This window comes from Cylas formicarius, unplaced genomic scaffold, assembly GCF_029955315.1.
Source record: "Cylas formicarius isolate icCylForm1 unplaced genomic scaffold, icCylForm1.1 PGA_scaffold_10__41_contigs__length_53128322, whole genome shotgun sequence".
NCBI lineage: Eukaryota > Metazoa > Arthropoda > Insecta > Coleoptera > Brentidae > Cylas > Cylas formicarius.
This window is the reverse complement of record NW_026844214.1, coordinates 13,562,955-13,588,115: the sequence shown is the minus strand read 5'-3', so window position 1 is coordinate 13,588,115 and position 25,161 is coordinate 13,562,955. Positions and strand designations below refer to the sequence as shown.

General features: G+C 35.2%; 2 protein-coding genes across 2 annotated transcripts in view; one reads left to right on the top strand and one right to left on the bottom strand.

The window, feature by feature from the left end:
* Positions 1 to 25,161, bottom strand: part of LOC132707604 (KH domain-containing, RNA-binding, signal transduction-associated protein 2-like) — a 284,859-nt gene that overhangs the window by 71,245 nt on the left and 188,453 nt on the right. The window lies entirely within an intron of this gene.
* Positions 580 to 23,582, top strand: LOC132708238 (uncharacterized). Its single transcript, XM_060680418.1, has 3 exons — positions 580 to 820; positions 11,144 to 11,308; positions 23,286 to 23,582. The coding sequence occupies exons 1-3, from the start codon at positions 584 to 586 to the stop codon at positions 23,475 to 23,477; spliced, it is 594 nt and encodes a 197-aa protein (XP_060536401.1). The 5' UTR covers positions 580 to 583; the 3' UTR covers positions 23,478 to 23,582.

Sequence of the window (25,161 nt, the reverse complement as noted above, 5' to 3'; positions counted from 1 at the left end):
TCATTCATCATCATTACCCAACCCTCTCTTAACTAACGATATAAAAAAATGTGAAAAGAAAATGGGGCGTTTCTTGTTAATAAAGGTAACGACAACCTCCTTCACTTTTTCAAGACCCTTCATTTAAGGGTTATATGGTTTTATAAGACTAAAGTTAATATTAGGAAATAGTGGAGTCACTAGGATTGATGCAAAGCGGAGTGCTCTGTTCAGTAGGAAGCACAATGTCCCTGCTGAGGATTAAAGGCTGTAATATAGGCTAATCTCCCTAGAACAATATCGAGAACGATTCGCTAACAATTGATACGTTATCAGGTTTTATAAAGTAGATACTCGAAACTTCACCATTATAAAACAAAAAATGTTAGATAGGACGCCTGTTACCTATAAGGTAATTGGCCAAAGAGTTTAAGATAACATCTACGTAATCATTAAATAAATTGAACAGGAAATGTCCTGTAATCCGGGAAACAATAATAATGATTTACACGCCATTTAACAATTGTGAATAGTTTCTATCGATGGAATAAAATCATCAGCGAAAAGTATAGACTCTCGTCATTTCAAAGCATTATTTTTTACCATGACGACGTCGTATTTGTTTTGTGTGGGTATAATTCTGATAACTGCTTGTTTAAATGCAAAAGGCGGAAACATGTTGCTAAAATTTCAAGTAATTGTTGAGATGGTGCTGACTTGTCCCAATAATGCTCGATTGGAATCGCCCATTACGAATTTAAAGTCCATTCGATATAACAGAACGTACGGCACATGGGACTTGGATTACATCTTAAAGGAACCCATAGATGGTAATTATGAGGTAAATTCTATATTAGATAGTAATATTAAATAAGGTAAACAAATACTACTTAGAAATCTCTCGACAAATGTAATCACCAAAAAAATTAACACTTTCTTATGCTTTATACTAAACATAAATAAAAATGAAGATTGCATTGTTGTATCTAATTTAATTAAAACATTTTCGTTATTAATTTACTATGAGACTTCGCCCTTTTGAGGAGTCACCATATGTTTTTCGCCTTTGGGTAATTGCTAAAGAGGAAGAAAATACACGTTACAGCCAAATCATTCGTCAAAAAGGAATTTCATATCTTATTCTGTGGAATTATTACTCGCAAATAACATACGTTACGCACATAACGCTTCACTGATTTCGAAACAAGTTTAAATTGATTTCACAAAAGAAATATGAGTCGACTGAATGGTGAATTGGAGAGAAGTTCTCGAATTATTAAGGAAAATCTGTTTGTGTAACTATCCAAGCGTTATGTATCTAATTGTTGACATTGTATACCATAATAATCTTTTGGTTATAGGCTTATTAGGAACAGTTGCCGAAATAAAATCTAAACTAAAACGCATCAAAATTAAATTAGTTAATTTTCTCGCGCACCTCTTACTCTATTGGGATATGTATTTTTCAATTGTAGATCTTCTGAAATGATTTTTTTTAAATTTCAGTTTCAGGAATGTAGAGGGTGTTAAAAAGAAATTTCCATCAACGCTATTAGGTGTCTTTCTAAGTCAAAGCATAGCTCCATCATTTCTTAGCATTTTGTTTCTTTATTCACATCTTTATCTCGGTTATTAAATGAAATTGGGAACTTAATGTCAAACGAATACCGAACCACATGAATATTGACTACTACAATAAAGTATTTATAGGATCAAATAGTCAGGTAGCTTACACATCATCAAACCCACCTGCCGCTTGAATGATGTAGAAAACATTGTTAGTGAATTATAAACTAATATTGGTCAGCACAAATTAAACGTCTGCTTCAAAATATCAATCATTTTAATTTTTTTTTGTAATAAACTATAATTTTTACGCAAACAAACGCAGGGGAAATACGCTTTGTCTTTCTTTAATATCCTGGTCTTCCGTTTTTGCGAAGTGTGATTCTATGTATTTAGTAACCTAATAATGCCTCTATCGTGTGATTGATTTATCTGGATAGCATTTTATTTGCCTGTATTTTTTTTGTTTTTAAAGATGTCAGGGTAAATAAAAAAAAAGAAAATGTGGAATTAGCTAACTAAAACCAACAATTTTCTGAGATGTGACTATATAATTTTTTTTTAAATGGGACATACTGTATATTTTGTCGATATTCAATAGGACACGTTATTTTGACAACAATTATATGACCCACTTTATATTTTATTCCACTTGTTTTAGTTAGTTTGTAGTCTCAGTTTAGTTAGTGTGTATTTCTCGCACCTCAATCCATTCAGTTTTGAAGAAATATTACACTGCATTTAAATTTCATAAAACCTAATAAACTTAGTGAAGAACAATGCTAAATCACGATGCGGGTTTGTTTGGACTTTTTTCATAGGTATAACGAAAATAATAATATTAAAAATTATATTGCACGGACCGATGAAAGTTCGTTGACTATAAGAAAACGCTAGAAAAAATATCGGGTATATAAATAATCCAGAAAATACATTAAATAAAAAGAGTAACAGTACGCTAAAGTTTGGGGTGATGTTATAGACATACATATTTTGAATCCGCTAAACATATCTACGCAAGTAATATAGCAGCAAGATGATGTGGCTCCTCAAAATATAATCCGCACCAAATAAATTTAATTTCTTTCTATACATGGAATGGATTTCTTCTTTTGGGGACACATAAAAAATCTGGTGGGCAGAACTGAATATCATGGAACTTCTGCAAATAATTACAGCGACAATCGATAAGTTATAAATTGTGTTATAATAATTCTAATAGAATACCGATAAAAAATACAGGGAGTTCCATTTCAAAAATATGAAATTAACTGAAATCTCAGAAAATCGTTAATGTTTTCTTTTAGAAAGAAAATGTAGCTGCTAACCTTATATTTTGTTTCTATATTCATATTGATTTTTTTTAATACAACCAATCAAAATGTTAGCAAGATAAATTTAAAACATGCTACAATATATAGTAGAAATTAGTTATGGTTTATCTCAAAAAATACCGTCTCCGCTTTGGAACGCAAGTATCAAAATAACCTGCCAACTAACCAACCTACAGTAATGTAGGAAAGAACTTCAGCTTCAAAGAGTTTCCTCCTCTTGTAAATACAGCCTTTATGTGCTATCATCGCCCACTCCTCATGATATGGAAATGCTCTGAGTCATTATTCAGCTCGATCTTTAGCACACTATCTGCTATTCCACCGGAAGGCTCCGACCAGAGATGCCGTGTTGCCACCGTGTTCAAAGCCTATTTATCTGCCATCTGGTTGCTCTCTATTACCAGTAGTCAAGTAGAAATTCCTAGCTCATCTTCAGAGAGGTAAGAGCCTGGACAGCCACTCGACTGCCGCTGCAAATATAGATGTGCTTGTCGGAGTACCCTGTGTTGAGGTTCTCGTGAGCACACACCAATTTCGCTTTGGAATATACTGGGATAAGATCCATATATACCAGTTCCTGTTCCAGTGTCTATTTTGGACCTATCCGTAGGAATATCAGATTAGCCTATGACGCACAAGAATATTTTCTCCTGCACAGAGGGGATGCTCGGTCTATATTGTGTATGAAAGCTTAAGGTAGCGTCAATGCTGCCCCCCTTCATACAGAGGGCATCTGCGACAGATGGTATTTTCCTATGGTCCAATGATACTAAATACATACAAATTATCAATTATTACCTAAATAACTAATTTTTCAAAATCTAATTTTGATTTATTCTCATTAAGATTACAATTACAACAATTACAAATTACAATGATACTATTACTTTACTTATTATGTAGCATACAAACGTAATAATCTAAAATTTTTAAAATGTGGTGTGCTGTATTTTTCCAGCTCTGAATAGGTTAGACCTAAATTAAGAAAAACACTTTGTGATCTCACATTTGATTTTGTGCCACAAACGTTTTCTGGAGTTGAATGTTCTTCTAATCTTCATCTTCGACACGTGGTAGACATCAACCTGACTCGCCCCTGTCTTGTCCCTTTCCTATGAACAAATTATTGGTTGTTGGGTTAACCCAGTAACCAGGGGAACGAGGGCAGCGTCAAAATTTTTCCGGCCTGAATATGAAAGACACAAAGTAGAGTAACAATTTTTTATTATTTTTCAATATGATCCCCTTTGACTTCAATACACTTATTACATCTCTTTATTAACATCTCAATCACTTTAAAAAAATAACCTTTTGGTTTGTCTGCAAAATGAGCTAAAACAGCTTCCTTTAATTCAACTTCGTCGTTAAACCGCCGTCCATGTAAGTCCTTTTTCAAATATCCAAACAAATAGTAGTCGCTGGGGACCATATCTGGACTATAGGGGTGATATTCTATCTGTTGGAACCCACACTCTAAAATGGCAGCTTGTGCAACACCAGCAGTATGGACCGCTGCATTATCGTGCAAAAGACGCACGGCTCTGGTCAGTTTTTGTCGACGTTTTACAAGTATGCAGTCTCGCAATTTATGTAATAATGTTGCGTAATATTTACCATTGGCAGTGGCATTAGTTTTCTTTAAAATCTATCAAAAGAATTCTTTCACAATCCCATAAGATCGTGGCCATCATCTTTTTTGTTGATTGGCAGACTCTTAATTTTCTTGGAGGTGCTTCACCCTTACGACGCCACTTAATTGACTCTTTTTTCGATAGAGAGTCATAATAGAGAAGCATAGTTTCATCTCCCGTCACAATAGTTTCTAATCACAGGCTTCGGTTCCGACCCACAGAGTTCCAAAAAAGACCGCGCACACTTGAGACGGCGTTGTTTTTGAATAGCCGAACGGTTTTAGGAACCCATCTTGCACTAACCTTATGCATACCTAAACGATCATACAGGATTCGACGAACACTTGTATCAGAAAGCATAATAATTTCTGAGATTTTCTTGTCCTTTAAACGTTGATCACTCAATACCACCTCTTCCACAATCGCAACAATATCTTCCGTTATGACCTCCACTGGTAGACCAGTTCTTGAATCATCTTCAAGGGACTCCTGCCCCATTCGAAAACGTTTTGCTCATTCTTTCACTACAGAATACGAAGGAGAACTTTGGCCGTACACACCATCCAGCCTTTCTTTAATAATTTTAGGTGCTAATCCTTCTTTTGTCAAAAACTTTGTGACTGCTCTATACACGTGTTGTTTAAAATGCTGTCAATAAAAAATTATTTGACGCAAGACTTCAAGTTTCTTTTCGCAGCCTACTAAGATATATATTTAAAAGAAGACAAAGTTTTATCGTGATACTGGAGCTGTATATATGTCAGGCCGGGAAATTTTGGCGGCAACCTCGTAGCATGGTCGTAATTGCTTTTTGAATAAGTTCCATGAAAAGCCTAGACACACCACATTTCATTCTCTAGGCTTTCACGTTTTGTTCCAAGTGTCCATTGATTGTCCTTTGTCGCCTTCCAAAGCGCATACCGAATAGAGTAAAGACAAAGGCAGCAGTAAAAAAATCCATTAAAAAAAAGATTCTCTGCAATGAAAAGCGTATAACTCCAAACGATCGTAATGTATTATCTACCAGATCGGAGTCGGACAACCGATGCTGTTAAATCGCGATCTCATTAGTAAGGATCCGATGTTTTAAATGGGTTCAATTAACGAAACGCGGCGTAGTGATTCAAACCGAATCAAAAGGCGGACGCTATTCAGGGCGGCGTCGACTGAAAACGACAAAAACCCGCGAATCGCTTTGAAAGCCTAGGGCTGAACTTTACGTTCTAATTACGTTAATAGGACGGTGACGTTTGTCCGAAAAGATAAATCAAGATTGAATGGAAATGTTTGCTATAAGTTATCTGTCTACTACATGACACTGTGACAATGACGTCAACCAAAGTAGACCGGACAAGCCGTTAAGGCGATTATCAAAATTACATTCTGAGCGCACGTGAATGAAACGTTTCAAATTCATTAAAGTGTTTCACTTATTCTATGTGAAGTTTTAAAATTTGAAAACATGTTTCCTACGCAAGTCCCGAAGGTGCCACATAAATTGTATCGTTATCATCAATATAATAATTACTTATCTTAGGGTAATTCGTCTTGGTTTTTCACAGCAAATAATATCCTGCTGACGTCAATCCAGGGCAGAGCATTCGGGACAAATTTTGAGGTGTCTTAAAAACTTAAAGATTAAATATTATATTATATACTATATATATAATATCACACTGTATACAAATTTTCAATAATAACCTAAATAAGTACGTTATTATTCAAAACCTAATTCTCTTTCATTCCTACTAACATATCTTACAATGGCTTTTAGTTATTTTGTATGGAAATGGTGAGAATCTTAAATTTTTCAAATGTGCTGTACTTCTTTAATGCTAAATTAAAATGAACTTTGTTAATTATTATTACTCCCAGGTAATTTATTAATTCATTTGCTACATTAACATGTATTTCTCCGGATTTTTTTATTTTATTTTTTTTAATTTTTGATTTAATTTTTAATTTAATATATACTTAATTAATTAATTAATTTTTAATTTAATATATACTTAAGTTATTCGTTTTCGAACAGCAATTGGCAATAGCTTGGACGAAGCATCAAGCCCGTAAAACTAAAATATATGATTCCCACATAAAAATGGTGATCATACCGTATATCATCTTCTAGTCCCAAAAATAATTTTTTAATATAAAACACATAACTATCAGTAGTGTGACTATTAAAGTCATAATAATAATGATGATAATAAGCTCCTTATTTCCAACAGGTCAGGGCTCACTTAAAGGAAATTCAAACAAGTAAATAAGCAAATCTTGCAAAAGTAAATTACATATATAGAATGCTCAAAACTCAAAAATAAGTATAAAAAAGGCAATATTAACAAAACTAAAGTGACACTCTAAAGCAAAATATTGAACTTCGCAAATGCAAAGGGGAAGATAGTTTGATGTCTTGCGATTGTACGGGGAACATGAGACAATAGTTGCTCCAAAAAAATAAGTTGTCAATGTTAGAGTCGACGGGTTTATGGAGAAACGAGAGTGACTGTAAATCACGACGCACAGTCAAGGGCAGATCTCCAGAGAGAATATGGTTATGCCGAAGTTCCCATCCTCTCTAAACGTAACATACTTAAGAAATCACCTTTGGAAGGACCTAACATATTGATTATGACAGTTAAAAAGATTCGACCAAATTATTGAACAAAAAATCCAACTTAGACCTCACATAGGAGTGCAAATAGTAAAAATATGCTTACAGTTTCGGCAAAACAAAACCCAAGCTTCTGGAGGCGCAGGCCACCAGAATATGAGGGCGAAACGCGAACCTTTCATCAGATCCAACTCTGTCTGGTGCAATTCAACATCGAAAAAAGATTGTTTATGAGTATGGTGAAAATAATTGGCTTGAAATTAGACCCTCGGGGGATGTTTGATGTGGACAAAATCAAATCTAACCTTATCGTCTCAAACTCAAAAAAACGACTGCAATTGAAGAGTTGTTATTTTAATACCGAAACAAGTTCGCTAGAGAATCCTAACTGGTCAGAAGCCTTCTTGAATAATATGTGGTAATCAATTTGGTAAAAAGCTTGATTCATTAAATTATTTTTAACGAGTATGTAAAGGTTGTACCCGAGTGTTGTGTTTTTTATTACTGCTGTTTTTGAACTGAATATTTCGTTGACATAAAAACATAGAAGTTCTCCATGATTTCAACTAAGCTCTGGATATTGGATATCGCTTTTCTTAATCCCTTTAGAATAGTTGAAAAGTTTTCGGTTGTGTGGTGGTTAAAATCTCTATCGAATATATTACGATCGAAGTTGCTTATACGGACAGGAAACTGTTCCAGACTTCCGTAACTCCGAGAGGATTATTACTCTTGGGTAAAATACACAACGACTACTAACAAATATTCTCGGGTGCGATATTGAAGCAAGTGTGCAATGGCGCACGAGGTAAATGGAATGCTTAACATTCTTGTCCAGAGAAGGTATATTAATATTAATTAATATTAATAATAGTATTGATGGGTAAACATGTCGCATTAAAATACGTTATTATACTATCGAACGAGAGATTTTTATTCCCCCAACATCTTAACCAACCACATGTGGTAATAGGAGACTTCAATAGTCACAGTACAACTTGGGGATATTTTGACAGGATGGAGAACTTCTAGAGAGGTGGACCGAAGACAATGGCATGACCCTCATCCATGACCAGAAACAACCCGCTTCCTTTAATAGTGGCAGATGGATGAGAGGCTACAACCCGGACCTTAATTTCACCGACAACTCTGTTGCTGGAACTAGCAATAAAACAGTCATGGACCCTCTTCCACACTCCCAACATCGACCAATTATGCTAAAATTCAGACCAGTAATAATGCCGCAGAAGGTCCCATTTAAAAGGAGGTTTAACCTAAGTAAGGCTGACTGGAACAAATTTACAAAAGAGATCGATGAAGAAATTAGAAATCTTCTACCGACTCCAGCATTTTACGATGAGTTCATCTCTATAATCAAGAAGACAGCGAGGCGCTGCATTCCCCGTGGCTGCAGAACTTGCTATATACCCGGTCTCTCCAACGAAAGTAAAGGCACATACGAGGAATATTTAGAACACTATAGTCAGAATCCTTTCTCGTCGGAAACTATACAGTTAGGTGACCAGCTGATTGACTCCATAAGCAGGAAAAGACAGGGAGCATGGAAAGACACGATAGAGGGCCCCGATATGACACAGTAGCAGAAAAGCCTGGAGCCTCATAAAAAAGCTATCAGGAGACCCAACATCCTCCAAAGACCAAGTAAATGTCACCGCCAACGAAATCGCACATCAACTACTCCTAAATGGTGAGCCTGATCAAACTGTAAAAGTGACCCACACCTTCAGGATGGCACAACAGCCTAGACAATCTAATGAGGCATTGCAGAACTGAAAACTGCAATCAAGTCTCTGAAGGCCAGGAAGGCCCCAGGCCCAGACGAAATTCTGAATGAGTTCCTGATAAACCTAGGCCCATCAGCCCAGAACTGGATTCTTCAAATGTATAACTCCTGCTGACCAACAATACAATCCCAAAATTGTCGCTAAAAGCTAAAATCGTAGCCGTCCTTAAACCGGGGAAACCAAGGGAAGATGCTAAAAGCTACCGTCCGGTGTCACTGTTGTGCTCCCCTTTCAAACTCTACGAACGCCTTATACTTAACAAGTATGGGCCCCAAATCGAGAACCGTCTAATTGCCCAGCAAACAGGATTCAGACCTGGGAAATCTTGTACTGGTCAGGTACTAAGCCTCACCCAACACATTGAGGACGGCTTTGAGAGAAAGGAAACAACGGGGGCCATCTTTATAGGTCTAACGGCGGCATATGACACCATAAACCATAAAATATTACTGGAAAAAATGTTCAGAATAACAAGAGACTACCAGCTGACGAAAGTGATAAAAACAATGTTATCTAACAGAAGATACTATGTAGAGTTCCAAGGAACGAGAAGCCGTTGGAGGAACCAGAAGAATGGCCTTCCTCAAGGTAGCGTGCTAGCACCCATGCTTTTCAATGTTTATACAAACGACCAACCAATAGGCCCATCAACATGAAGCTTTATATACGCCGACGACGTAGCTATCACCTGCCAGTCAAAAAACATCGCAGAGATAGAGGAGAAGATAACATAATCCCTATCAAGACTGAATGATTATTACAGATCAAATCAGCCCCGCCCAAATCCAGCGAAAACGCAGACATGCCTATTCCACTTCAATAACCGACAGGCGAGAAGGGAACTACAAATAGAATGGAAATCAGTCAGACTCCGACACTGCCCAAACCCAGTCTATCTAGGTGTTACATTAGCCCGCTCTCTAACGTTCAGAAAGCATATCGATAAAACCAAAGCCAAAGTCAACACCAGAAACGGCATTCTCCGGAAACTGACTAATGCTCGATGAGGGGCAGACCCTAACGTCCTGCGCTCCTCGGCCCTCGCACTGTGCTACTCCGCAGCTGAATATGCATCCCCCGTATGGGAGAGATCATCACATGCCCATAGACTGGACCCTGTCCTGCATGACACGTGCAGATTAATAGCCTAAAACCCACTAACCTTGATCAGCTTTACATGCTAGCCGGAAATGCGCCACCGCAAATACGTAGGGAAACCCTAGCCATGGTCGAACGAAGCAGACAATGTGAAGACACCAGACATCCTATGTACCAATATATTCCGGCAGCGGCCACACTGAAATCAAGGCGAGGATTTATGCAATCTACATAGCCCCTCACAGCCTCTAAAACTGCTACCAAGGAGACAAAATGGGCACAGCGCCTAGCAATCAACGACATCGCAACCTCGAATATAAAAGAAAAACTTCCTGCAGGCTCTGACTTAGACTGGGGTACCTGGAAAACCCTCAACCGACTCCGGTGCCAAATGGGGAGATCCAAGAACAACCTCCTGAAATGGGGATACGTGGAAGAGGAAACGTTTGTATGTGGGGAATCCCAGACAATGGAGCACCTTCTAGCGTGTCAATCCCTCCAAGCCCCATGTACCATCCGGGACCTTTGGACGTGCAATGAAAATGCTGTGAAATGCGCTAGACACTGGAGTGATATATGAACAATATCTAATAATTTTTAGTCACAAGTTGTAGTCAGACACGATTAAATTAAAACTACATTTTGACGAGACCATCAATTGGAAAAGTCATATTAACTTAATACCCTTTCAAGATTTGTTTTAAAATCAAAACCATTCAAGCTTTGAAAGTCTACTGTACCGGGAATTAATTACAGAAACATCATTTTCGGAGCATTTTACGCGCAATATAAAACACACACAAAACACAATATAAAATTGTTACTAGCAAATTATTCTTGTTAACAATTTGCAACATTTTTTTTATCAAATATTAACGTCATTTTTGAATTTTAACAATCGGAAGTTAGTACTTAGTAAAATCTATAAATACTGTTTTAGAAAGAAATTAATTATTGATTAAAGCGCGTTGATCGGCATTAAGGGAACAAACTGAATGACATATTCTATACCCAAGCAGAACGTCTCGTAAGTACATGTATTTAACGTGTAAACGTGGGCCCCCATATATCAAATTTAATTTGGATCTTTTCCATCTAACAAATTTTCCTTTTCAGTTGGTTGCAAAATCTCAAGTGTATATTAATGGAGCATTCAAAGATGTGCCACTGATCACGCTCACAATCAACTGCAACAACTTAAAAGAATTTTTCTGGCACGAAATAATAGATGATTTTTTTTCGAACGGTACCAGAAGAGAGAAAACTTGCCCCATACCAGCGGTAAGTCAAAACATTTTGCAATATAAACAAACGGTATCTATTAAAAATTATTATAATAAACTTAAAATTAAAAAGTGTTCGAGCAAGCAAAAGTAGGGATAATATTTGCCATTATTATAAGGAGTGTTTTTTTTTTCGATGTATAGAACTTTAAGTTGCAATAAAACAACGATGGATTATTCGATTGACATGAATTTTATTTATCCGAAAGATAATCTTGTGGCATTACATTTTAAATATGATTTCTGACATATGACCGCCACGGCTGGCGCGGATGTATTCCAATCTGGACGTCCAAGTTTCGATGACTTTTTCCACCATTTGTGGCCGTATATCGACAATAACATGGTAAATGTGGTCTTCTAAATGGTCAAGCGTTTGTGGCTTATCCGCATAGACCAATGACTTTACATAGCCCCACAGAAAGTAGTCCAGCGGTGTTAAATCACAAGATCTTGGAGGCCAATTCACAGGTCCAAAACGTGAAATTAGGCGGTCACCAAACGTGTCTTTCAATAAATCGATTGTGGCACGAGCTGTGTGACATGTTGCGCCGTCTTGTTGAAACCACATCTCCTGGACATCCTGGTTATTCAATTCAGGAATGAAAGAGTTAGTAATCATAGCTCTATACCGATCACCATTGACTGTAACGTTCTGGCCATCATCGTTTTTGAAGAAGTAAGGACCAATGATTCCACCAGCCCATAAGGCGCACCAAACAGTCAGTTTTTCTGGATTTAACGGTGTTTCGACATACACTTGAGAATTAGCTTCGCTCCAAATGCGGTTGTTTGTTGACGTAGCCATTCAACCAGAAGTGCGCTTCATCGCTAAACAAAATTCGCTTATGAAAATCGGGAACAACGGCAATCTCGTTTTGGTTAGTTTCAACGAATCTACGCCTTACTTGATGATCGTGTGGCTTCAATTCTTGCAAGAGTTAGATTTTGTAAGCACGTAAACCAAGATCCTTCCGCAAAATCTTCCATAAAGTGGATGGACACAGATCCAATTCCTGTGCTCGATGGCAGGTCTTCCTCAATGCTACGCCCTACAGTAGCAATAGCTTCTTCTGTACGCACCGTACGGCGTGTCAATAAGAGTAAACGTGGTGCGAAAACGTTCCATGGTTAATCGAATTAACTGCTCTGATGGACGATTTTGTCGACGATAAAATGAACGTAGTGCGCGATACGTATTCCGCAAAGAACCATTATTTTCGAAATAAAATTGCACTATTTGCAAGCAATGTTCAGGCGTGAGTCTATTCATGATGAGTTGCCAAACCAAACTGAGAATAAATCACTTGACAGCTGTTAAACCGGTCGCCATCTTGAACAGTAATGCCAACTTAAAGTTCTATACATCGAAAAAAACCACCCATTAAAACAGACTTTTAATTAGAAACTTATGCATCTTTAACGTAGTGCCAAATGTGCAGTCTGTGACTTTCACGTATTGTGACTGTATCCACCACATTCACATACACAACGTGTCGTGATCTTAGCAACTGTATTAAATGATTCTTGATATATACTGAATGTCATTGAATATTTTCGGTTGCCTTTGAAGTTAATTAGCACCTTTTGATTTTTCGTTCAAAACGAAATTAGCAATCAAAAAAAGTTAAAACAACAGATCTACGAGGTTAGCGCCAAAATTTCCCGGCTTGATATAGATGCAGATCCAGTATCACGATAAAACTTTGCCTTCTTTTAAATATATGTCTTAGTAGGCTGCGAAAAAAAAATTGAAGTCTTGCGTCAAATAGTTTTTTATTGACAGAATTTTAAACAAGTCGTGTCCAAAAAAATGTCGCAAATAACGCAAATTGAGTATAGAGCAGTCATAAAGTTTTTGACAAAAGAAGGGTTAACACCTAAAATTATTAAAGAAAGGGTCGATGGTGTGTACGGCCAAAGTTCTCCTTCGTATTCTGTAGTGAAAGAATGGGCAAAACGTTTTCGAATGGGGCAGAAGTCCCTTGAAGATGATTCAAGAACTGATCGACCAGTGGATGTAATCACGGAAGATATTGTCGCGATTGTGGAAGAGGTGGTATTGAGTGATTGACGTTTAAAGCTCAAGGAAATCTCAGAAATTACTAAGCTTTCTGATACAAGTGTTTGTCGAATCCTGCATGATCATTTAGGTGTGCATAACGTTAGTGCAGGATGGGTTCCTAAAAGCGTTTCGGCTATTGAAAAACAACGCCCTGTCGAGTGTGCGCGGTCTTTTTTGGAGCTCTGTGGGTCGGAACCGAAGCCTGTGATAGAAACTATTGTGACGGGAGATGAAACTATGGTTCTCTATTATGACCCTCTATCGAAAAAACAATCAATGGAGTGGCGTCGTACGGGTGAAGCACCTCCAAGAAAATTCAGAGCCTGCCAATCAATAAAAAAGGTGATGGCCACGATCTTTTGGGATTGTGAAGGAATTCTTTTGATAGATTTTAAAGAAACTAATACCACTGTCAATGGTAATTATTACGCAACATTATTACATAATTTGCGAGACTGCATACGTGTAAAACGTCGAGGAAAACTGACCAGAGGCGTGCGTCTTTTGCACGATAATGCACCTGTCCATGCTGCTAGCGTTGCACAAGCTGCCATTTTAGAGTGTGGATTCCAACAGATAGATCATCATCCCTATAGTCCAGATGTGGCCCCCAGCTACTATTATTTCTTGGATATTTGAAAAAGGAATTACGTGGACGGCGGTTTAACGACGAAGTTGAGTTAACATTGGCTGTTTTAGCTCATTTTGCAGACAAACCAAAAGAATATTTTTTTAAAGGAATTGAGTTGTTAATAAAGAGATGTAATAAGTGTATTGAAGTTAAGTTAAAAATAATAAAAAATTGTTACTCTACTTTGTTTCTTTCATATTCAGGCCGGGAAATTTTGGCACTGCCCTCGTATTGTTTGTACACCCACCCAGCAAGTGATCGGAGTGGTGAATTCTTGATTACATCAGACGTTAGAAAAAAAAATTTTTTGTTTTTTTTTGTTCGCTTTTCAACATAATTTCCATTCGATTCCATACATTTCTCTAAGCGTTTTTCATTTTTTTTTAAATTTGAAGTTTTAATTTTTTAATCCATAGAAACTAAGAAACTAACCAAAACTAACCGAACAATCTTAACAGCGTGACAGTCGTTAGCTTTCATCAATCAGTCATTTGAGACCATGTTCATGCCCCTCTTTGGTTAACCCCACTCCCACCTCCTCGAATTTTTCGTACACATTTGATTGTGATTAGGTTGTGGCCTCAACTGTATATATAACTATATATATTAATACTTTAAATTGGAAAACTGGAAACTATATGGGAATTAATTTTAGGAACAAATTATTCCTCAAAGTTTGGCTTTTTTCAGTAGTATACGAGATTTGACAAAAAATATGAATTTTACTGAAGAGTAAAGTACCTTCAAATTTGACAATATCGAAAAATGTTATTTCAAAAAACTGACTAAAACAAAGTTTACATTTAAAAAATTTATTCATTTTTGAAATGTATTTCTAGGTACAACAAAAATGCAAATTTTACTGTAGTTACGTGTCGTCTAGGATGCACCGACAAACTAATGAAAGTTGGATAGTCAAAACGTGTTAGAATTTTACCCATAAGAATGGTGAAGCCTCAATTGTTTTTGATAATAGACATCCAATGAAAATATTAGTCATTCCCTATTACGAAAATAGTGAACAAATTCAATAATACTGCAACAACTAACAACAAACGTGCCGTGTAGTATTTATAAAAACAAATTAATAGGACCCTTTTTTCTATAACGTCATTTGCAGTTTTTAACAACTCTGATGCATACACGCACTACCCTTAGAATGTATTTGATACCAAGGGGACGGTATTGAAGTACGTTGTAGGTTAGGGAATATCTTGAACATACATTCCATGTAAACGTCATTCACTGATATTCTGATCTTTTTTGGCCTTACTTCTGTTTACCAGAAAGGATCGTTTTAAAAAGGCTCTTTTTGTCAATTGGAAGAATATATATTGAACAAAGCGGTGGATTTGTCGAAACATTAGCGGAATGAGGGAAACTTACACAACTTATTATTTGAATGTGTTGTTTTGTTTGTGAAATATATGCAAATGCAATCATTATGTGTTTAAATTGTAAACTTGTTAAACAACATTAAGTAACGAGGAAGTTATGACTTTTATACTCACAATCATATATATTAATATAAAATAGAAAATAGTTTTTAATTCTGGTGAATGCTTTTTAATAATATTTTTGACATTTTCACTAATTTCACTCTTACGAGAACTTTTTGACAAACCTACTGCTGTAAAAAATTAATATCTAAATTTTCCTAAAATTAATAATTAAAAAAATTCCCGTTTGGTTTTAACGCATTGCATGAACCTCTTGCAACTCTTCAGGAATGATGCGCTGAAGTTGCAATCGTAAAACCATCATAAGAAGAGGGCAATTATTTTTATTCCCCAAGATGTTGCATCAAAAATCGCAATATAACCGGAAAAGTGAACCCTTGCGATGCTCTGAAACATTCGATAGACCAATCGTTGACCGAACAATTTCAATTGTTGATTTTTAATATCTTGTGCTAAACCAGCCTGTGTTATCGGAAATTGCCTATTCCGGTTGAAAAAGCAAACTACCGAAGCTCTTTTCCAATGATAACTGTAAATCAACATCAGTAGAAACTAAATTTATAGAAAAAATGTCCAAATTATTTTTCTTTGGTGTTTTTTTATGGTACTGGTTTCAACTCAAAAGAAATCCAAGCAAAGTTTGGTTAAGGTTACGGATTGTTTTATGATGTGGAAATGAGATTATACTAATTGGCAAAAAAAACTGACCCAAATTCCGATTTGGCTTTCCCAATTTGGGGAGTTGGCTAATACGACTTTGACGATATTTTAAAAATTATCGATTGATTCCTAAGCAACAAATGAGACAAAGTTTTTTCTTTAAATATGAAATACCCTGTAGAATGCAACTGTTGTCAACTGTGGAGCATGATCTTTTATGCACCAAGTCAACGCCTCGGATTTTCGGATTAAGCTGTGAAAACAACAACAACAAACAACAAATAAATATCAAGCCTTAAGTTTAATTAGAAAACGAAAAAGAACATTTAACAATATTTAACAAGACTTAATAAATAACAACCTTTTATAGCTATGCTCTCTTGAAATTCTTGAAGCAATAAAGCTGTTGTGAATATTAAATCGTAACTAGTATTCCTACAATTTGAGTTACCTATTTTCGATAACACTTGCAATTAAATCAAACCAATTGATCGTTCTATTTATGAAAAATGAAAAAGAGGTCAACGGATGTTCGAAAAATTATTTTATTTTATGTAGTCGTGAATTTCCCGCAAAAATAATAGTTACATTTTGGTCGGAGATACCCTGTGTGACAAAAAAAGCTAACCAAAACTAACAAAAAGTCTTCAAATAAACTAAAGGGATAATAATAATCAGAGCATTAAAGTTGCTATACTGATCCAGTAGATGCAAAGATGCAATGCCACAAATATTTGTTATTTCATTATCACGACCGCAACTCAGTCTGAGGAATTTTCGATTCTCAAACTGATAGCGGTTGTAAAGGGGCACAAGAAGAAATGTTGCTTAAATAATTATTATGTGCTTCTATTTTATATTATAAAATCCGCAAAATCCTGCGGTAAATATTATTAAACTCATAATAACCACTATTTTTTTTCTTACTTGATGCCCAAAGGGCATATTGCCAAACAGGGGTTGAAAAGATGAGGTGAAATATGCTATAATCTCTTTGGAATCTCGCTTCGTTTTCCAAATACAAGACGTAGAAAAAATTTTCTTTTTGTGGTGAGTAAGTGATGATATGAATTAGATGATAATATTCCAGTGATATTTGCCACACACAATCAGAGGTTTTAATCATATTGCTATTAGATAACATAGGGGTAAAAATTAATGCACTGCAGGCGGCGTTGATATTTTTGTAGAGATGACAATGATTTTCCGCGCATGCCTCTACATTTCACCCACTAACTTGCACTTCTCACCATTTTATTTCTAAAGAGCGATTTCCACACTCTGAACTCGTTTTCCCAAAACATTTACAGAGTTCTAGGCATATTTTAAGAAAATACTAGTCAAAATGCCGCATTCAAACGACAAGTTTTAAATCCCGTTCATGGACATATTAAATGAACCCTCTCCAAATTTTTTTCACAGTTGCTTCATAAGTTCCTGTATTATCGGCATGGGCACGGCCTTGTGTCCGTTTTGAGCTTCTCAACTAGTTCACTGGCAGATATCTGGCAAACGAGTTTCAAAATTTCGTAAAAATAAATACTACGGGTCTGTTCGGCATTGATTTTTGTTCTCGTATCTTTTACTTTAAATGTTTTTAGGAGCTCAAATCTCAGCCAGAGAATTGAAAAGTTACCAAAAGTACCACTGTGATATCGTTTGCCAGTAATTAATACTAAAAAAGAAATGCATCAAATTTTGTTTTTTTTAACACTACCACGCGACATACCAAATTCTATGTTCTCGTCTTCGTCCTTTTATAGGAGAGTTTAGTAAACACCTCACTAATTAGAAGTAATTTGGTTCTTAACTGTAAAAAATTTAATATAACATAAATACGAAAAGTAGACACACAATATTGAATATTTTCTTTTGTTGTAGAATACTGTTTAAATTATACTCAATAAATAAAATACTTTTACTACTTTGGACTATAAAATACTCAAATTGACCAAATATGAGCAAAATGTCACTTCAAGACAACAGCTTGAATCTTATTCAAATGGAAACACCCTATTTTATTTAAATTTTTAACGTTACTTTTTTATCCAACTGTATTGATTTACCACCACTAAAGTGGTGTGTTAATAATTTTTAAGGAAATGAACCCCAAATAATAACACTGGATCTCAGTGGCAAACGTCACCTTTGACATAAAATTCAAAATATGTCAGAAACAGTAAGATGTATATAAACAAACAATTCAAAAATGATTTCATATAAAAGGTGTTCTATTTAAAATAAATTGGTTACTTGTCCAAGAAATTACAAACACCCCGTATGTATGGTAATATAATATGTATTTCACTTTTGTCTTCAAGTATTTTGGATATTTTTAACAGATTATGAGACAAGATAAATCCTATAATAAACGGGCCACCCATTATACACAATGGATTCTTCTCGAATCTGTGTGTCCATATTTTAATCGGTTCATTTGGCACCGGCGTGTTTGAGATCTACTTTTATTACCTCCACGATTTCTACTATTCAATTAAATTACTTTTCCATGATACCAAAAAGTTACGCGCGGATTTATGAATTTCCAAAGTTGAAAATTTTTAATGGACAACGGGTTGCTGGTTATTTTGAAATCGCAATTTTCTGCCCTCGCCCTTCCTCCTTTTCTGTACGTTGATTTATGTTTTCAATCGACGCAACGTTCGAAACAAGAAATAGGAAGATTGCCGCATTGTTGTGTATCCGAACAATGCAAGCCTAATCAGACGAAAATAAATCCGAGGTCTACACCTAATCAAGTTACGGGGAACTTTACAAAAGGATCATTAAATTGCTTTTCCACTCTTCACCCCCGTCTCGCACCATGGCGCGCGCAACATACAGAAAGGTTACCGCATCAGGGACGAATTAATCTTTTTCAGCCGCAAGAAAGCGCCCAAAAAAAATTGAGACAAAAGTCGGCGGTTTATCACGCCCAAGAATAATAACGGTCCTGATGCGGTATCGATAGCAGCCCGAAGTAATTTTATAAGGCGAGCTGCCAGAGTTAGGACGGCGTAAAATATAATGATTGAGTTTCGTCCAGAAAAAAAAATCATTCACTCCCACTTAATTATTTCTTTCTACTCCCTTCTGTAAAATACCTTATTACACACCAATTTAGCATTCGGAATGTGCCATTTTACTACGTCAGTTTCGTTTCCCACGGATTCGAGACACTTCCGGGATATTACCGCACGGCTTGAATTTTGACGTTTGTCATTTCTGACGGTCATGTCAGTGAATGTATTCGTGTTGTTTTGCGAAAATGAACCAAAAACTAACAGTAGTAGAAAAAGTATAGTATGCAACACATTTGGTAAATTTTTTAAGTCACTCCTTTATTAAGCACCAGCGGAGCGTACCAAACAAACTCGTAATTCAAATGCCGTTTACCACACTTATTGCATAATATGCTATTCCAGGTCTGCGCCATACTTTATCACTAGTACCTGGAGATTTTACTCGAGTTTCTTCTGTGCACAAAATTCTCTTCTAGTCATCCGCAGGCCATTGTACATCATCTCTAGCTATTTTAATTTGGGTGATGTGTGATCTGCAGTAAATAGCGGTACTACTAGCAAATCCGACTTTTTTTAATCATCTCCTGACGGTTTAAAGCAGAAATCCAGACATTTCCAACAGTTTCGAGTTGATTATTACTAGTACATTTTCTTTTTGCATAATACATGCTGTCGAAGAAATCGTTAATTAATTACATGTAGCCTTTTTCCTGCTCTGTCCACGTTTTCTATGACTAAACTTTCTAGACATTCAACCAATTCTTAAATGATCACATATCGCATACTTGTTCCTTCTTCTAGCAACGTTTCTTTTTCTTAAGGAAGTTATTCAATTGTGACTTAGCGAACTTATCCTAACAACGAATACTGAAACAGCAATTTCAAATAACACTGGAAATTCCCTAAACATCTCGATGCATGTATTTTCTACTTGCATTCTAATTTCAATTACTGTAACAGAAGCATCGTTGATTATTTGATTAACTATTGTTACCCATTACTCGGAAAAATCCGATGTTCTTGAATAAACCTTAGCTTTCTCAAATTAAAATTAGCTATTTTGACAAGATAATTTTCACAAATTTGCAACCTTCTACCACGGAACATTAGGGTAAAAAAAACACTCGCTAAGTTGGTTTTCTCGTATACATTATACATTTGGTTGCTTTTAGAAATAATCTTTACTTTACTTTAGTTGCTCAGAATATATTTTTAATGGCCCAAGCGACAAAAGATTATGGTTTTAAAGTGACGCGGTGGTTTTACCTGTAATACCTAAGACCTGCGATGATTAATGAATTTCCATTTGCAGAGAACCTGAAAGGTGCACTACGCCATTTCTTTAATGCAAATAGCTTCTCGCTAATATACATTCTGTTTTCAATTCAGAGCATAGCATGTGGAGGTGACAAGCAAAATTCCGGAAGTCTACACAGTTTTCTATATCCAAGTCAGTTGACGAATTTGTTGCACTACATTGTAAATTTCAATTGAATAATCCATTAAAAAAAAACTTCGAATATATGGCTATGAGATAATGGTGGTGGTAGTAGTAGTAGTAGTAGCAAAGATTACATATATATCAAAATTCATTTCTCTGCATGGTGATGTTGTCATAATGGTATTGCTATGGAAGGAACCTTGTACCCAAAAAAAATCAAGTTATCAAAATTTCCTTTTAAACGAATAGGAATTTCAAAAATAGTTTATAAATTAAGAAACATCACATTTTGATATAAATAGACTTCGAATCAAAATTAATAACACACTAAAATTGGGTGACTTCAAAATTTAAGCGATATTAAAATAAATACATATGTTTATTTAAATTTAAGTTTTAGGCATGTAACGAAATCTTTTAAGTTTGACATTCTATGTTTGTCAAATTCTGTGGGAATTCCCGTCTGTCCAAGTTAAAATAGTCCCATTTTTACATAGCATTTTTTTTAACTTACTTTTTAAATGAAATACGGAATTAAATATCAAACGTAACAGTTACAATTTGTAAAAAAAAAATTAAAGAAAATCATAAACATTAAAAAAAATTAAAAGTAGGTGCCAAGTGTATCCTAACTTCATCCTTACAACCGATTGAACATCGACGAAACTGTAAACCAGACGTCCAATGTGTGTTTCATCGGTATTAGTCCATATTTCTCTGATAATGTTTCCGCCATCACCCAACAAGGCAGATGGGGGTTGATTATCTCTAAGCTAACCTACTTATTTGATCCCTTAAATGTTCTATTGGGTTAAGGTCTAGACTACGTCGACACCAATCCAAGGTGTCAATATTCAATAATTTTTCAATTCAATAAATTTGGGATAATCTAATACTGTTGACGGAAATTACCGCTAGCGTCAGGAGCACAATTTTGGTAGGAACCTAAATTCAAATTCAGATCCGACAGAAATTTTTTTCGCCGCCCTGATAGTAGTAATTTCGCATTTTATATATTGTTAGTTTTAAAAATATACAACTTTGATATTGATTGATTATTTACTGCAATATATGAGCTAAAATCTTTAAACACTTGGTATGTTATATACCTATTTCTAAGTTTGCAATTTCAGCGGCATCATCGGTACTAACTTAACTACCCAAACTAACCATCTCTCATTCTTTGTTCATTGGTTACTAAAAATACCAAGAGAGACTCTAAAGTAATTGAACATTTTTGCTTCATGTGCGTTTAGTATTTCAATCAAAATATAAAATGCTCCTACTTCATTGCTCTAGTCAGTGAATCCAAAATCTTCTTGCTAACGCTTTCTTTTTTTTTCGACTGTATTAAATACACAAATGCGATTTTTTTCGTACCTTTCAAATTTAAAAACGAGCGAATGTGTCGTAATGGCCATATGAAAATCTTTGTGTACCTGTGTTTCTGTAATTTCAGCTCGTTTCTACACCATCCGTGAATTCTCCGTCTGTTTTTTAAACATTCCCGAAATAATTATATACAGTGTGTCCCACTTTAGAACTGTATATCCTTGTGAGATCTTTTTTTGAATCGATTTTCATTTATTTTTTGTTGGATAGATCTCTGAAAAGTGCACTAAAACCTTGTTTTGCTCATTGCTTCAACTTAAAGTCATGGCCAGCTGGGCCTATTTAACAAAAGTGGTGTGGATGGTGTACATCGTTGTAAAATCTTTGATTATGCTTTGATTTTGATATCTTATTTTTTGTTGGATGGATCCCTCAAAAACGCAGTAAAACCTTATGTTTCTTTTTACATCAACCCTAAAATCATGGCCGACTGGGACTAATTTTTGATGTCAAATATCGAGAAGGGCTATTAGGGATTTCTTTAAGAATAAAGTATCAACGACTTCTTATTCAAAACCAGATAAAACCAGCAATACTAATTTTCATGAAGTTCACTTATTACTTCTGTAGAATGTTTGTTTATGGCTCAATTTTGATCATTCTCTTTTGCTGGATAGATCGAACTAAAGGGAAAGGAAACGGGTTTTTCGTATAGCATCGACTAAAGTCATGGCTAACTGACACAGTTTTTTAAAGCGGAAAATCGAGGAAGTACTTTTAGAGATTTTTTAAATTGAAAATGACAACAGATTTGTGTTCAGGACTACTAGACCAATGACCAGTTTTTTTTATATTTTAGGAAATAAATATTGTAGATCTTGTAAATAGCGATTATGTTGTATGTGATTTTAAGATATTAAAAATGTTAATTATACAGATTTCAAAAATAATGATACAAAGACTTTTTAAGGGACATTTATTTTTAAGTATAATCTGTAAATTCGAAAGATATAATGTAAATAAAATTAAAATAAAAATTAGCTAGAGAATTTGACTCTCGAATATTCGCTTCTCCATGGCACTGGGTTTTACAAAGGAAACAGTATGCCGACGTCAATCAATTTTGATATTTCTGTTATTTTCATTATTAGACGAGAATTAACAATCCTTTTTAATTAAAAAATACAGCATTGTATTAATAAGCAAAACAAGGTTTTAGTGCATTTTTCAGAGACCTAGCCAACAAAAAACAATCGACTCCAATATACTACACGAGTTTCCAGAGAAAGTGTTAATTTTTAATTTGTTTGATCCTTGTACCGTTTGCTATATTTTCCAAAAAACTTAACAAAACATATTGCAGGGTAATTTTTATATAAGAAATTGGACACCGAAATTGGCTCGCACTCCGAGGGCCATGCTAGGAGGTAAATTCAAGACTATCGCGCAATGGAGGAAAACACGCTCCAAGAAGGTGGTGTTTTGTATAGCTTTCGTAACCAGCGTCGTCGAGAATCTGCAAAATTACAGCAAAAATTACGTCGATTATTACTGATCTATACTTCGAACTACATGGATTTTTCAACGGCCAGATTAAGCTTCGTTCTTTGTGTGATTTCAGGAGCGGCAGTATGAAATAATTAATATATTAGAAGTTACATAAAATAATAAAGCCATTTCTTTTAACTATCTTATATTAGCGGTTTTTCGTTAAATTCGGTATAGTTGGCAACATTAGTGAATTTGGCATACCTTTTAAAACGAGTTTTATTTAACTGATGCAATTTATATACATTGATGCACTAATATCCTTTTTGTCTTTAATTTCTGTTACTTAGTATATACATACAATCAAAGTGAGTTGCTCTTGATTTGGATACGATAAGTAAAAAATAATCCAATCCGGTCCCAATGAACAAATAATTCAATTGAAAAAAAGATTGGATACATTCATGATTTTATCAAATTAAAATAAAAAATACTTAATATTGGAGAATGAAACAGAAAATGAATACAACAAATTAATATGCACAAAAAAAAACAAATTTGAAATTCATCTTTTTTTTGGTTCCACTACGAATGTCAAATGTAAAATTAAATCAATCTTCTAACAGAGATGTTTTTTAGATTCTTTTCAAAGGTGACAAAGAGAAAATTTCCTTTTGCTTGTCCTTGATACAATTACACACTGTAGTTTCCGTTCACCACGGATCACGACGTTTAAAGCAAAAAAAAATTAAGTAAATCTTTTGATGCGTTATCAAATTGCTCTGGACTGGCTCAAAGGGACACATCTACCACTTCATAGGAAGCCAAAACAATTGTGTGCACCTAAAACCAATATCCCTATATTTCAATATAATGACAATGACAATCAAAACCAATCAGAGCAAATAGATTCATAATAACTGGTTAATAGTGCCACATTCCAAACTTGAAGACCATAGATTTGGATTAAACATAGTTCCTTTCATTTTTTCAAACTACTTAAGCCATTTACTGCTTTTCTTAGAAAATTAAGCATTCTCTTGGTTGCTTAACTAGACGATATTCTGATTATGGACTTAAACAAATCTCAATGGCAAAAAAAAGTTTAAAGTTCAAAATGCATCTACAAAATATTATCATATCTATACACTGAATGCACCAAATTAGACATAACAGAAGAAACCGATGAAAAGTTGTTCGGAAAATATTTCCATAACATTTAAGCACTAAAGAAGGCAAGCATAAACCGGGAAAAAAAACTTTAAATTAGAAGCGATTTTAATAGTCAAACAAAATAAATTGTGTGGTCGCCGGAGTTATGTACAATGATTTCTACGTAATAAGGATAGGACACCGTGAGATCTACGATGTCAGCTTTTCGGAAACGAACCTATAAAGTCTTAGTTTTACGTAATATGATTATTCTTGTTGTAACTGCTGCTACAGAAACTCTTAATTTTCGATTGTATTTTGAAAATAAAGTTTTTAAAAAGTCATCTCGTCTTCGCTTGAACATAATTGGCGCAGTCGGTAGGATTGTGCCCTCGGAATTCGGAAAACGGAAAAGCAGAGACAATTCGTGTGTGTGCGTCGCATCGTGCGGAAAAGTGACACTTGCCGAATTAGGCTACCCGTAGGAGTGGTTTCAACCGCTACAGCGCAATCCAAAGAACTTGTTGGCGAACCCAGAGAAGACTCTCGTAGGCAGTATGCAACAAAGGATCAGGGAACGGAAAACTGTAAGTGCGATT